The sequence below is a fragment of the Bufo gargarizans genome, chromosome 2 (assembly GCF_014858855.1).
Source record: "Bufo gargarizans isolate SCDJY-AF-19 chromosome 2, ASM1485885v1, whole genome shotgun sequence".
NCBI lineage: Eukaryota > Metazoa > Chordata > Amphibia > Anura > Bufonidae > Bufo > Bufo gargarizans.
Window position 1 is genome coordinate 552,642,126 of NC_058081.1, and position 15,183 is coordinate 552,657,308.

The following is a 15,183-nucleotide window of genomic DNA, read 5'->3' on the forward strand; positions in this document are numbered from 1 at the left end:
ACCAACTCTGTTGCCTTCTTTTGACGTGATCGCACGCACCTTCTCCAACTTCCTACTTAGGCTCTGGCCTGGTGTACCTGCCCAACCCCTACCAACCCTGCAGAACAGCCTGCCTCTTCCTCTGCCTCCTATTTACAAAATGACCCTGTGCCAAAGTCCCTAAAAAAAAAGTTGTATTTGTGGAAGCAGGTATATCGCCGGCCCCAATCAGTATTTGGTGGAAGCAGGTATATCGCACCCCTCAATCAGTATTTTGTGGAAGCAGGTATATAGAACCCCTTAATCAGTATTTTGTAGAAGCAGGTATATCGCACTCCTCAATCAGTATTTTGTGGAAACAGGTATATAGAAAACCTGAATCAATATTTCATAGAAGCAGGTATATCGCACCGTTCATTCAGTATTTTGTGGAAGCAGGTATATCAAACCCCTCAATCAGTATTTTGTGGAAACATGTATATAGAACACTTGAATCAATATTTGGTGGAGGCAGGTATATCGCACCCCTCAAGTATTTTGTGGAAGCAGGTATATAGAACCCATTAATCAGTATTTTGTAGAAGCAGGTATATCGCACACCTCAATCAGTATTTTGTGGAAGCAGGTATATTGCACTCCTCAATCAGTATTTTGTGGAAGCAAGTATAAAGAACCCCTTAATCAGTATTTTGTGGAAGCAGGTATATCGCACCCCTCAATCAGTATTTTGTGGACGCAGGTATATCAAACCCCTTAATCAGTATTTTGTGGAAGCAGGTATATCGCACCCTTCAATCAATATTTTGTGGAAGGCGGTGTATCACAGGCCTCAATCAATATTTGGTGAAAGCAGGTATATTGCACCCGTCAATCAGTATTTTGTGGAAGCAGGTATATAGAACCCCTTAGGCTACTTTCACACTTGCGTTCGGGGTTCCACTTGTGAGTTCCGTTTGAAGGCTCTCACAAGTGGCCCCAAACGGATCCGTACAGCCCGAGCAGGTATATCGCACCCCTCAATCAGTATTTTGTGGAAGCAAGTATAAAGAACCCCTTAATCAGTATTTTGTGGAAGCAGGTATATCGCACCCCTCAATCAGTATTTTGTGGAAGCAGGTATATAGAACCCCTCAATCTGTATTTTGTGGAAGCAGGTATATCAAACCCCTTAATCAGTATTTTGTGGAAGCAGGTATATCGCACCCCTTAATCAGTATTTTGTGGAAGCAGGTATATCGCACCCCTCAATCAGTATTTTGTGGAAGCTGGTTGCCATGGTCCCTCCCGTGACAGAGGCGATAAGACCGGATAGACTTGCTGCACGTGAGGCTATCTGACAGGTCTCTCTGTTTTCCTTTTTGTATGTTGTTTGGCAGGATCTCACCTCTCTTCAGGTTCAGCTTGTTATCAGTGATGAGGCTCTATTTAGGTCCACCTCACACTGCTGACCATGCAGTTGATATTTCCTCTTGGAGTTGCTAGAGCTTGTTTGTCTTGGATCTCCTGCTTCCCCATACATTTCAAAGCTACTAGTTTCCTTTTCTGTTTATTGTTCTCTCGTATGTTTTGGTTCTAGGCCTCAGGGAGATGTGGGTTTCTTCATCTGGGAAGAGACCAGCTGTCTCAACTCCTGCTACCTATCCTAGGGCTCGTCAGTTTTAGCAGGGCATAGTTATCCGGCGTATGAGCATTTCCACCATCAGGATCTGCTCATACTGGCAGGAGTTAGGGAAGGGCCTAGGGATTACTAGGAGGTCACCATCCTTCTTCCTTAGCTTTTGAGGCCTAGACTGTTGTCTATTTCCTTTTGTGTGTATCTGTTGTTTTACCCTTCCCCATTACCCGTAACACCGGTGTATTGCAGGCCTCAATCAATATTTGCTGGAAGCAGGTATATCGCAACCCTTAATCAGTATTTTGTGGAACCAGGTATATTGCACCCCTCAATCAGTATTTTGTGGAAGCAGGTATATCAAACCCCTTAATCAGTATTTTGTGGAAACAGGTATATCACAGCCCTCATTCTGTATTTTGTGGAAGCATAGTAACATAGTACATAAAACCGAAAAAATACATTTGTCCATTCAGTTCGGCCTGTCATCCTACAAGTTGATCCAGAGGAAGGCAAAAAAAAACTGTGAGGTAGAAGCCAATTTTCCCCCGACTCCAATCAGGCAATCAGAATAACTCCCTGGATCGACGACCCCTCTCTAGTAGCTATAGCCTGTAATATTATTACACTCCAGAAATACATCCAGGCCCCTCTTGAATTCCTTTATTGTACTCACCATCACCACCTCCTCAGGCAGAGAGTTCCATAGTCTCACTGCTCTTACCGTAAAGATTCCTCTTCTATGTTTGTGTACAAACCTTCTTTCCTCCAGACGCAGAGGATGCCCCTCGTCACAGTCCTGGGAATAAATAGATGATGGGATAGATCTCTGTACTGACCCCTGATATATTTATACATAGTAATTAGATCTCCCCTCAGTCGACTTTTTTCTAAAGTGAATAACCCTAATTTTGATAATCTTTCAGGGTACTGTAGTTGCCCCGTTGCAGTTATTACTGGAATGGGGCAACTATATTTCAGGTATATAAAACCCCTTAAACAGTATTTTGTGGAAGCAGGTATATCGCACCCCTCAATCAGTATTTTGTGGAAGCAGGTGTATCGCACTCCTCAATCTGTATTTTGTGGAAGCAGGTATATAGAACCCCTTAATCAGTATTTTGCAGTAGCAGGTATATTGCACCCCTAAATCAGTATTTTGTGGAAACAGGTATATAGAACCCCTGAATCAATATTTTGGTGGAAGCAGATATATCGCACGCCATTTTTTGAGGGGCAACAGGTGTATCACACCCGTTGCAAATAGTTGTTCCAATAATGTTTGTCCCTCTATATACCTGCGGTATTGCAGCAGAACCGCACACAACTGCTGCATAATACAAATGCACTATAATATACTTTCTATGTTAGGAAGTATATTATAGGTATATCACACCCCTCAATCAGTTTTTTATGGGGCAACAGGTATATCACACCCGTTGCAAATAGTTGTTCCAATAACGCTTGTCCCTCTATATAGCTGCAGTATTGCAGCAAAACAACACACAACTGCTGCACAATACAAATGCACTATAATATACTTTCTATGTTAGACATACAGAAATTAACCCCTTCACTAGCCCCAAGCCACCAGGGATACAGGCATTAACCCCTTCATTGTTCTAGACCAGCAAGGATGTATACAATAACCTTCACTGTGCTAAACCTGGGTGCTGTTTATTGCTGTTTGCCTGGATGCCACTTGGTCTTGTATATCTGGCTGGTTTATAGCTAATTATTAGGGGCTGTAAATAATCTCTACTCAGACATATGTGCAGTTTATGATGTACAGTAAATGGACAATGGAAGAGTGCTTTACTTTGTGCATTATTTCTGTTCTGTGACATCACTGATTCATTTCTGTGCATCACCATGCATATTATCATACTATTGTGATGTCATTGTGAGCCTTATTGTTGTACTGTGACATAATTATGAACATTATTCCTGTGGTGTGACTTCATTGTGTACATTATCCCACCATTATTTATTCAGTTATTTATGTATTTATTTTATGCACTTGGGGTACTGTCACACTTGCGGCAGAGGATTCCGGCCGGCAGTTCCATCAAAACGTATGCAAACTGATGGCATTTGTCAGATGGATCAGGATCCTGATCCGTATGACAAATGCATTGAAATGCCGGATCCGTCTCTCTGGTGTCATCCGGAAAAATGGATCCGGCATTTATTTTTTTCACATTTTTTGCGGTCTGAGCATGCGCAGACCGCAATACTGGATCCATTTTGCCAGAACACTCGGGGCCGGATCCAGCATGAATTTTGGACGGAGATAAAACCGCAGCATGCTGCGGTATTATCTCTGTACTGAAAAGACAAAAAGACTGAACTGAAGACATCCTGATGCATCCTGAACGGATTGCTCTCCTTTCAGAATGCATTAGGATAAAACTGATCAGTTCATTTCCGATATTGAGCCCCTAGGACGGAACTCTATGTCGGAAAAGAATAACGCTAGTGTAAAAGTACTCTTATATAGCGCTACTATATTCCACAGCGCTTTACAGACATTAGCATCAAACTGTCCCCAGTTTGCTCACAAAGTAAGTTTGACATCACTGTGTGCATTATTCTTATGCATTAGGAAAACCTAATGGTACTGTGGGGTCCCATCCTCAGTTTTGCTATGGGGCCCTATAGGCCCTTGTTCGCCCCTGTGATGTTTGACATACTGTACCCGACAACAAGTTCTGAGCCTGATAATTTTTCCTATACTCTGGATTTTCACTTACATTATGATCTACGCTGATGATTGTTAAATTATAACTAAAAAGATTATTTTTTTTGTAATGATTCAAGTAACGAATCCTTATATTATGCTACACAAGATGAGTGTGGTCTTTCACCTAAAATCATATCATACTAAATATCTGATATTATCTTGGAAGAAGGCCTCAGCTGTGTATTAGATAGTGTATGCTTATTCTCCGCTGACCCAGTCTCCATGATACAGGAAGAATGGTGTATATATAGCAAGGACACTGGAGTTTGTATCTTTAAAACAAACATGAGGGCGGCCTGAGATGGAGAGCCTGGGATGTCGAGGTGATGGTTATTGTCTTTGACATCCTTCCTCTCTATGCCTCGCTCCTACCTCCCCCACTGCTCGCCCTAGGGCCAGGATTCTGCTCCTGTCGCCTAACACCCATTCCGCTGCGCCAGCTCCCTCCACTGCGGTGTCAGAGGCAAAGCACAGGATGGGTGAAGGGAAGGGAGAGAAACAGAGAGGTTATTTTTATAGAGAACATGACCTTTCAGCAAGGCCCTGGAAGGAAACGGGAGCTTGAAAGAGCAATGAAGAATGTAAATACATATATGCTCTTTAACCCATGGCTACTGGGGGAGGGCATTCACATTCTTGTGCCAACTAGGTTAAAAAAATAAAAATAAAAATAAAATATTATAGTAAATAAACATCTGCATTTTATTGTAGCTAACATCCATTTACAGCTTTATGACAAATGAACTGCAGCTGTGAAGGAGTTAATGGAGCAATACATTTCAATATGTATATATTCTGTCAAATCCAAGAAAGTCCAGTCCACTCTGAGCATTTATCTTTTATTCAAAAGCAATTGACATATTGGGATTTTGTCTTTACAGTCACTGGGGGAGAGAATTATCAAAATTGGTGCAGTTGGCCATTGCAACCAATTAGATCCCAGTCTTTGGAAAGGAAAGATGCATTCACTTTGCCTTTGCATCAGTACTGATAAGTCTTGCCCATTGTGTTGGTTATAAAATATTTTAGAAACATAGAATGTGTCGGCAGATAAGAACCATTTGGCCCATCTAGTCTGCCCAATATACTAAGTACTATGGATAGCCCCTGGGCCCTATCTTATATGAAGTATGGCCTTATGCCTATCCCATGCATGCTTAAACTCCTTCACTGTATTTGCAGCTGCCACTTCTGCAGGAAGGCTATTCCATGCATCCACTACTCTCTCAGTAAAGTAATACTTCCTGATATTACTTTTAAACTATTTAAACCTAAAAGTAGCTATATTGGGCAGTGGATCACTATGTGAGTTTAGTGATGTCACCATGACATCACTTCATATCAGGAGCTTAGTGAATTGGCTACCTACATTACACAAAGAAAGCTGAAGACAATCTACTACTGATGCTATAACTTCAGGTGATCGTTAGCATTTTGTGGACATCTGCCGTCTAACATCTGTATAGGTATAGACCCATATTAGAGGGGTTTTCTGGTCCTTTCATATTGATGGCCTATCCTCAGTATCCAATCAGCTTTGTCTGACACCCTGTCTACCTGACAATCAGTAGCTGTGGTGCTGGAAGGCTGCACCCGAACTACAATTATATCCATTGTGCGTAGTGGACGGAGCCAGTTATGGCAGTGCTGCTCCCATTCACTTCGGTAAATCGTCAGGGGTGCTGGGAGTCAGACCTGCCCCGATCAGGTATTGATCCTCAGGATAGGCCATCAATATAACAGGACTGGAAAAGCCCTTTAAAATGCAGTCGTCCAGGGGTTTTTGTACTATAACAAAAGTGTTTAGATTTTAAAGGAGTTTTCGGAGAGTTCAACATTGATGGCCTATCCTCGAGATAATTATCAATATCTTATCAGTGGAGGTCCAACTCTTGGCACCCCCGCCGATCGGAGGCCATGACACTCCAGTGAGCACTGCAGCCTCTTCCTAGGCCAGTGATGTCACGTACTTCGGTCACATGGCCTAGGTGCAGCTCAGTCCCACTTAAGTGAATGGGGCTGAACTGCAATACCAAACACAGCCACTGTACAATGTGCTGCGCTGTGCTCGGTAAGCTGTCAGGAGCAACACATCCTCTTCAAAAAGCTGATCGGTGAGAGTGCCACTTCAGGTGATGGTTAGCATTTTGCGCATTGGTCCGTAGGGTGGTCTTAGAGTCCACGTGAGCTCATAGGCTTTTTGGCACTGCCCGTATGGCCAACTGCTGAGGAATCAATTAGTAGTGTCTTGAAAAATTTGCAATCAACCTATATAATAGAGTCATTTTACAAAGTAATGAAGATTCAACTTAGGTCTCATGCACACAACTTCTTTTTCATCTGTGTACTCTGGATTGTTTGCAGATAGCACATGAATGGGTCAATAGCACATGAATGGCCATGCACCAATCAATAATTTTTTCAGATCCATGTGTTCTGCAAATTATAGAACATGTCTTATTCTTGCCTCAACTGTGGATGAGATTAGCCGTTTTCTATTGATTGGAGTGAGAAAAATGCAGAATGTACACAGAAGATATCCATATTTTGTGAATCCGTTGTTTGCAGACCGAAGTAAGGACATAGTCATTTGCATGAAGTCTAAGTCTTTTTTAATCTATTTCTTTTTTATTATTCTTTGTGTTTATTTGTCCGTTTTAAAGGCATATGTTTAAAATGCATACAATTGTGGTGTGAACATAGCCTTTTACTCACATTACAGTTACTCAACTGTAGCACAGGTGCCCCATATAATAGTCCAGGGAACAGAAAAATGGCAACCCTAAAGGGCACCATTGGAACTGTTGCCACTTCCATTTTCCTTGTGCAGATGTCAATCAGAAGGACCCCTGCCCAGACTAGAAGATGTTAAAATCCAATACTCTGCCATACTGTATAATAAAAAAAAATGGTGAAAGCGAGCGTTAAATAAGGCTGATGTGTCTTCTGTAAAACATGTACATCTGTATTGCCCACAACATATATCTCAAATGGAAAGTCTGACGTGCCACTGTCTAGTCTATATGGTAGCATATGTCACCTATTGGCTCCCATGTTAGAAAGGAAAAACGCTTGGTATACTTTTTTTGTGGAATGCCTCTATATAAAAAGTGCAGTCTACTATGCATTCCTCTACAATTTACTGATGTATACCAGCCAATTTTGGCCTCCATTGGGTGAATTGAGCTTCTTCCAGTTCATATGCCAAAACTAGGGCTTAAACTGTCTCTGTTAAATATAGTGAACCGGCCCTATATTTAACATTTATATTTAATATTTAACATTTATTGGGTGAATCAGCTGAACCCAGAGCACCTGTGCATTGTATTGGTCAGGTGAGCCACCAGTTATCCACTTTATTGACCTTAAACCGTCTCTGTCTCTGAAGATTGGTTTTCCAGTTAAGATGACTCCTTTCATGACCAGTTTTACAGAGTTCATAACTAGTGCCTAGAAGTACTCTTTAACTGCTGATCAGTGCTTTCCAGTACAGTCATCCATGGATATATCAATCAGTCTTCAGTTTTCCAAACTACTGATATTCTGCCCAGGGCTGGCCTTTAGCCACCCCTGCCAAAGGGTGCACCACCAGGAATTTTAGTATTCTTTGAGCAGTATATTTTTTTTGTAGTGCCTGGTGGTGACAGCAGTATATTACATTGTTATGTATTGCTGTATGGCACTGTTAGATGGACACCATAATGAATTACATAGCTAATTAAAGAGGTTATCCAAGAGTCAGACAGACCTACCAGAATGGCCGCCCCATGGTGGATATCATACTCACCTGGTCCCTATCGCTGGGTTCGGTGTCTAATGCTCACTGGCCGACTCTTCCTTGCCATGCTGAGATCAACATCTATCGAAGTGGGGACATGTGACCGTTGCAGCCAATCAAAGGTCACACGGAAAAAGTACAAAGGAGAGCGACTAAACTGATAAGGGGAATGGAGAGTCTTAATTATGGAGAAAGATTAAAACAATTGAATTTATTTAGTCTTGAGAAGAGACGTCTAAGGGGGGACATGATTAACCTATACAAATATATAAATGGGCCATACAAAAAATACGGTGAAAAGCTGTTCCATGTAAAATGCGCTCAAAAGACAAGGGGGCACTGCCTCCGACTGGAGAAGAAAAAGTTCTCTGTCCGGAAGCGTCAAAGCTTCTATACTGTAAGAACTGTGAAGCTGTGCAATAGACTACCTCCAGATGTGGTCACAGCAGGAACAGTGGACAGTTTTAAAAAGGGTTTAGATGAATTCTTAAAAGTAAAAAACATAAATGCTTATGAAAACGTGTAGAAATCTGAGTCTCAATTCCTTTTGGGATTCGCGTCACCACCTTTCCCTTGGTTGAACTTGATGTATGTATGTCTTTTTCAACCGTATTAACTATGTAACTATGTAACACGCATCTCCCCATTGACAGATGTTGATCTCTGTTGAGCGGCAGGGAGAGGAAGAGCCATCCTAGGAGCATTAGACACTGAACGTGTTGGCAGGGACCAGGTAAGTATGATCTCCATCACAGGTCAGACACTCTGGGAGGTCTGTCTGACTCTTGGATAACCCCTTCAAGGCATTATAACCCCTTTAAGGAATTTGTTATTTGTAAACTGTTTAAACACTGTACTTGGCACAAAGTAAAGTTATGGTGCAAAACACTATCTGGTCTTCATTGGGTCCCGGAGAGCATGTAGTCATCTTCCCAGAAGTAAACAGTTACAGTGTTAACCGGAGCGGTGAGTATTGTATATTTTATTATTTTGAAGCAAATATTTTTTTAGATTTGACAACCCCTTTAACCAGGTTATTAAATGATATACACCACACACCCAGTGACATGCGGTTACACTACAGGAAATAAACTTTGAGTAGTTTGAGAGAGAGCAGAGTTTAATAGGATCACAGTGCAGAACAGACAGGGCAGGTCATGCTATACACTAGCAATGCACAGCAGGGAGGAGATGATGCATGCCAAACAGACGGTATCTAAAACACAGCTTAGGGGCCTGTGAGGAGTACACGGGCAAATCATACAAAAACCAAGCAGCAAGTTCCAATGCTGAACCCTCTCAGCAGCTCTAGTGAGGACCTGGGTCATTTTCCCAAATATTACTCAAAAACACATTAAATATCAGCTGTATACACCAATATATCAGCAGACTGAATGACAGCAGTGGCACAAAATATACTCAGTTACCATATGTTGGTGGTGGGGCCACCAGCTTGGATTTTTTTTGTAATGACAATTGAGATGAAATGTGTTAGCACCCAAAAAAACCTCATTCTTAGATTGGTTATGACACGTACATTTCTGATAAGCTAATCAGTAGCAAAAACTATAAAAAGTGCAATGTTAATGAGCTCCCTGATCATTGGCGCAGTCCGCAGTAGTGCTGGTCATGATTCTTAAGAGCGGTATTGCCATCTTCTACTGTTATAGCTCACTGTGATATGCCATAACATTGTGATTCATGGGGACTCCCTCTGATTGAAGAAGTAGCTTCTTTCCTGCACTGCAGCTCTGGTGTTCATCTGCAGTGCAAGAAAGTCAAGCACAGCTCCAAATATTCCAGAACAATAGAAAAGCTGTCGCATTGCCTGCAAATGGTTAAAAATAAAGTGTCCCCCGCCGCTGCCATTCCAACAATGCCCATGTCCCCATTGCACTCCACTTCCTGCTCCCGTCTCCACACAGCAGGAAAGGGCTGGGAATGCTGCTTTACTGGCTGCAGCAATAACCCGCCTCAGCCAGTGATTGGTTGAGCGGCATTCCCTGCCATTTCCTGCTGTGTCAGGATGTCAGCAGGAAGTGCAGCAGGGATGTGGGCACAATTCGAACTGCAGCAGTGGGGATGAGGAAAGTGAGTGGAAGCTCATTTATTTATACCATTTGAAGCCCATTAGACAGAATTTTTTATTGGGTGGAAATACCCCTTTAGTGTTACAGTTCCCTGCACAGAGGGTGGAGTGGATCACGACAACTGAGGAGCCTAAGGGCCCAGTGATGGCATATCCTGGTAATGTACCATTACTTCTTGTGGTGGGAACGGTTCCACCTTACATTACCATTCGTTCAATTATCAGTCAATATAAAATCTAGCATCTTTGTAACATTTTTATGTTTTTTTACCATTTATTTTCAACTGGTCACAGATCTTATTATGCTGCAAATATTGTATGGCAAGAATTCATGGACATCTAAATAACCTGAAGCCGTAATCCTTTGTGACCCCAAATACTAAATAAAGACACATAAGAATAAACAGACATTTTACTTAATTGCTGCTTACACCTTTGAGGTTTTCTTTACACGGCAGCTGAGAATTCAGATGTTTCGGCGGGAAAAAGCAAGCCCCTTTTTTGCTAATCCCAGAAAACCTCTTTAGAGAGCACCTGTCAGTAGGATCAACTCTAATAAACCAAGCATGCTGCCTGCTGGAGGTGATCCTGCTGATTAAAATGATATCTGGTATGTGAGAATTGGTTGCAGTGTTCCCGGAGTAATTGACTTTTATTATTTATTCAAATAAGGGATTCAGTGCACTAAGGGTGTCACCAGCAATGGAAAGCAGAGGATTTAAGGTGGACTGATTTAATAGGGTTGATCCAGCTTACAAGTGCTCTTTAAGAATTTTAACTAATAAGATCTATACATTTCTCCCCGTTCTGTTATAGTTTTTGTACTAAATATACTAGTGTACACTGGATGCTTGTGACCTAGGTATTAATTTCAATTCCTGTTGATTTACAGGTAATGTATATGACCTGTATGTGTCCTGGATTTGTATCTGGTAAGTTAGGTTAGTAATTTTTTGTGTGTGTGTGTGTGTTTGTCCACTAGTTGACATTTGATAGAAACTTGTATAGATGCCCCAATTAAGAGCAGTTCATAGAACAAGTTCATATTTAGTAAAATAAAGCCAATAGTTTTAAGATCTCCTTAAAAGCTATGTACACATTTGGAGCCAATTTTTATTTGATTGCATTTCACTCATTTTGGGCTAAAAAATCATATTTTCAATTAGCCTTTATGAAAAATATTGAGCCATTCTTTCACAAAGGGTTAACTGTTTTTCTAACTGTGTGACTAGTACTTTCACTTTCACTTTGTGCCGGTCATCTAATAAGCCTTATCTCAAAATTACTAACAGGTCATAAACACATTCCTATGAGTAAGATAAGTATTAAGCTTTAACGAGTGTTTATAATGTGAGAGAGCAGAGAGAAGGAGCCTGTCTGCACCCCAGGTGATGTAAAAGACAAAAAATCCTTTGACTGCTACTCTAGCATCTAAGCTAAGAACACAAAACAGGATTCCATATTCTTAATAAAGACCAATTGAAAAAAAATTTTGTTCAAAATAAGTATAATGCAATAATAAAAAATTATTGTCCCGTACATAGCCTTTGGAGGGGCTATCCGGTAAAAAATTAAATAAAATACTGAGATTAGTATGTGTTAATAGAGGGAGATCTGATGTTCTTGACCCTTTATTTACTAGAGAGAAAGGAAAATTCCTCTGAAAAGAATCTCTTTGGAGAATTGAAGGTTATCTCCCTTTCAACAACCAGAAATGTCAGGATATAGTGCCATTAAGCCCAATCTTTCACTCACCCAAAAATTATACTTAGGGGCCTCCTGGTTTTGACATACTTTTCTAAAGGATTTGTATAATGGACAACTGGTTTGGCTCCACAGTGCTATGAAACGTTTAAATCGTGGTCACCAGTGAACTTGATTCTGTAAGCAGTATCTCCTCCGTGAGAAGGAAGTACCGTAAAAATTCTTACCTTTGGAGAGCCACCCTTTTTTTAAAGACCATTATCAACTGGTGACCACCATGTTTGGTTTTAGTCCGAGGACCTTTTAGAAAGCCTTCCTAGAATTCAGTTTCCTAGTTTGCTTGGAAGTGATAGAAGTAAGATTTTTGGAACTCAAACCAAAATTTTCTTAGAAGAGATAAAAATCAAATCACATACCATAGTCCCCTCCACCTTTGCAAATTTCTGGGTTTAATATACAGTACTGTGCAAATGTTTTCATAATAGATGTGTAAATAGTTTATTTGTATCCATTAACAAAATGCTAAGTGAATGAACAAAAGAAATCTAAATCAAATCAATATTTGGTGTGACCACCCTTCACCTGAAACCAATTCTTCTAGGTACAACTGCACACGGATTTTGAAGGAACTCAGAAGGGAGGTTGTTCCAAACATCTTGGAGAACTAAGATCTTCTGTGGATGTAGGCTTGCTCAAATCATACTGTCTCTTCATGTAATTCCAGATAGACTTAATGACGCTAAGATCAGGGCTTTGTGGGAGTCATATCACTTCCAGGACTCCTTGTTCTTCTTTATGCTGAAGGCTTAACAACATTAAACAAAAATTATTGGTGATTTTTTAATACACATGCGTATTGTATGCTGCAAGATCCTATGAGGAGTTATCCCAGTCCTCCGTATAAAAAGCAAAAGAAAAGGGGTAGCGGATCTGCGCAAACTAAACAAGTGGTAAAGGTGAACAATCAAAAGTGCAGTCTCCCAGTGTATGCTCAACGCAACTAAAAAAGTCTGCTTGCTGTCTCTTAGCCCACGGGCATTCACACTTCTCTTGTTACGGCAATATACTTCAGTGCTGGATGCAGGTACCGCAATGCTCGTTTCTGCCCATTATTCCAGCGCTGCAGCCTTAAGAAAAAATGCATACATAGTGGTCACCACGTATAGATAAAAGTAATCGCACTTTATTGTACTTACAAAGTTGTTGTCTTAATCAAATCACATAAAATATCACTGTCCGACCTGGGTTTCGCTCCGCTTCGTCAGGGGTGTGCCGAGATTCACTTCTGGTATGGGTGCATTTGAACCTCCTCATTCGGGACGTCACATCCGCAAAATAACATTGGTTGCATGTCTTAGGTCATTGTCCTATGTAAGTTTGGCGCTATTACGTAGCCTCTCTGGTATTGCATGTATTTCTCAGCATTGACAACACCATTAATTCTGACCTAAATCCAAATCCCCAACCCCATTTGCTGAAATGCAGTTCCAAGCTTGCAAGGAACCTCCACCGGGCTTCACTGTTGCCTCATTATTATACTGTTCTCCAGCCCTTCAGCGAACAAAGTGCCTACTGTTACAGCCAAATATTTGATTCACCAGACTACAGCACCTGCTGCCATTTTTTACATCCCAGTTCCTCAGTTTTCATACATAATTGAGTCGCTTGGCCTTGTTTCCTCATCGAAGGTATGGCTTTTTAGCTGAAATTCTTACATGAAGACCTCTTCTGGCCAAACTTCTCCAAACAATGGATGTGTGTACCTAGGTCAAACAGGTTTCTGTTAGTTCTGATATGATGGCACTGCTGGACATCTTCCGAATTCGAAGGGAAGTAAGCATGATGTGTCTTTCATCGACTGCACTGTTTTCCTGGCCGACCACTGCATCTACGGTCCTCAATGTTGTCTGTTTTTTTGTGCTTCTTTAAAACAGTTTGATACAGGCAGGCCCTTATTGAGTTTGTCTGTGATTACATGAAGAGACAGAAGGATTTGAATAAGCCTACATCCACAGAAGATCTGTGATTAGCGCTCTAATAAATGGTGTGCAAGTGTACCTAGAAGAACTGATACTCTTTTGACAGCAAAGGTATTGATTTGACACCAAATATTGATTTGATTTACATTTCTCTTTTTTTTTCATTCTGTGCATTTTGTTATAATAATAACACTTCTAATAACACTTCTTATGCTGCTGATTTTTTTCCACATCTGCCTAACACCTTTGCACAGTATACTATGTCTATAAATGAAATTTCCCAGGCATTATCGACACTGGGTATTATAGTAGTATCATCCAAACATCCTTAAAAAACAATAGGAACCCATCCAGATGAGAAATATCAGTGCAGGACAATCATGCCAGTGAAGACCTACTTTATACAGCATAAGGTGGTGCAATGTTAGAAGTACCTTTGGTTTTACATAACTTATTTCCTCTTTTTTCTTGTAAGAAGTTAAATCTTGAAAGCACTGTTCTTAACACCAGGGAGTTTTCTAAAGACAGACAGAGGTGCGGATGTTTAGACCTGAACTCAACAATATCCATTTGTTTAACAGCTCTTTTCAGCAGAATCAGATTCTTTGATAAATTTCTGGCTGTAGAAAAAAAGCTTCTTATTCTCAACTGAGTTTTTACCAACTGCTGATCTGTGGTAACACTACTTTACAAAACATGGGAAATGGTGTGAACATCTTATGATAATCAGCCATTTTTTAAATAGTTCAAAGAAGACTGTTGTAGACTTCTTAAGGTTGGGTGTTCTTGTGATGACGATATTGATAAGTCATGATTAAGAAAGCTGGTGAATACGGTATATTTTTTTCCATTTTTAACATAGAGGTCTGTTGATTCACGACAGTGATTGATGTCTTCGTTACACAAGAATATGAGCAGTCAGACTTAATCCATACTTGTCCTTTTTTTCTTCACTGAAGCCTGGGCCAGTATTGAGTCAGATCTGGGTCTCCTCCCGGTACTTGGACAGGAACAGAAACGCCTGGAGAGATCAGACCTGTATGAAGAAACAGAATTTACTGAAAATGACCATGCTGTTTATCATGGGGAACTGTGATGCAAATATCAGGTATATCCATGTGTCCCACTAGTGCATATGGAGATCATAGAGGGGGAGGGTGCTCTGCTCTGGACAGATGCAAAGAGCAGTTCCTGCTCTAGAAGATCCAGCACAACCACATGTTACGCAGTCTCCGATTCATTTGAATCGACTCCATGTAATGCAACATTTCTCCACAATTGCAGGATGTTTGGGTATTT

The 15,183-nt window shown here is 40.8% G+C and overlaps 1 protein-coding gene across 1 annotated transcript in view; it reads right to left on the minus strand.

Moving 5' to 3' along the window:
• Window positions 1–11,623: 11,623 nt before the first annotated feature.
• LOC122926674 (paired box protein Pax-6-like) overlaps window positions 11,624–15,183 on the minus strand; it is a 50,012-nt gene continuing 46,452 nt past the window's right edge. The window contains exon 8 of the mRNA XM_044278126.1: window positions 11,624–14,920. Within this exon, the coding sequence (XP_044134061.1) occupies window positions 14,835–14,920 (86 nt within the window). The 3' untranslated portion in view covers window positions 11,624–14,834. The remainder of the gene's footprint in view (window positions 14,921–15,183) is intronic.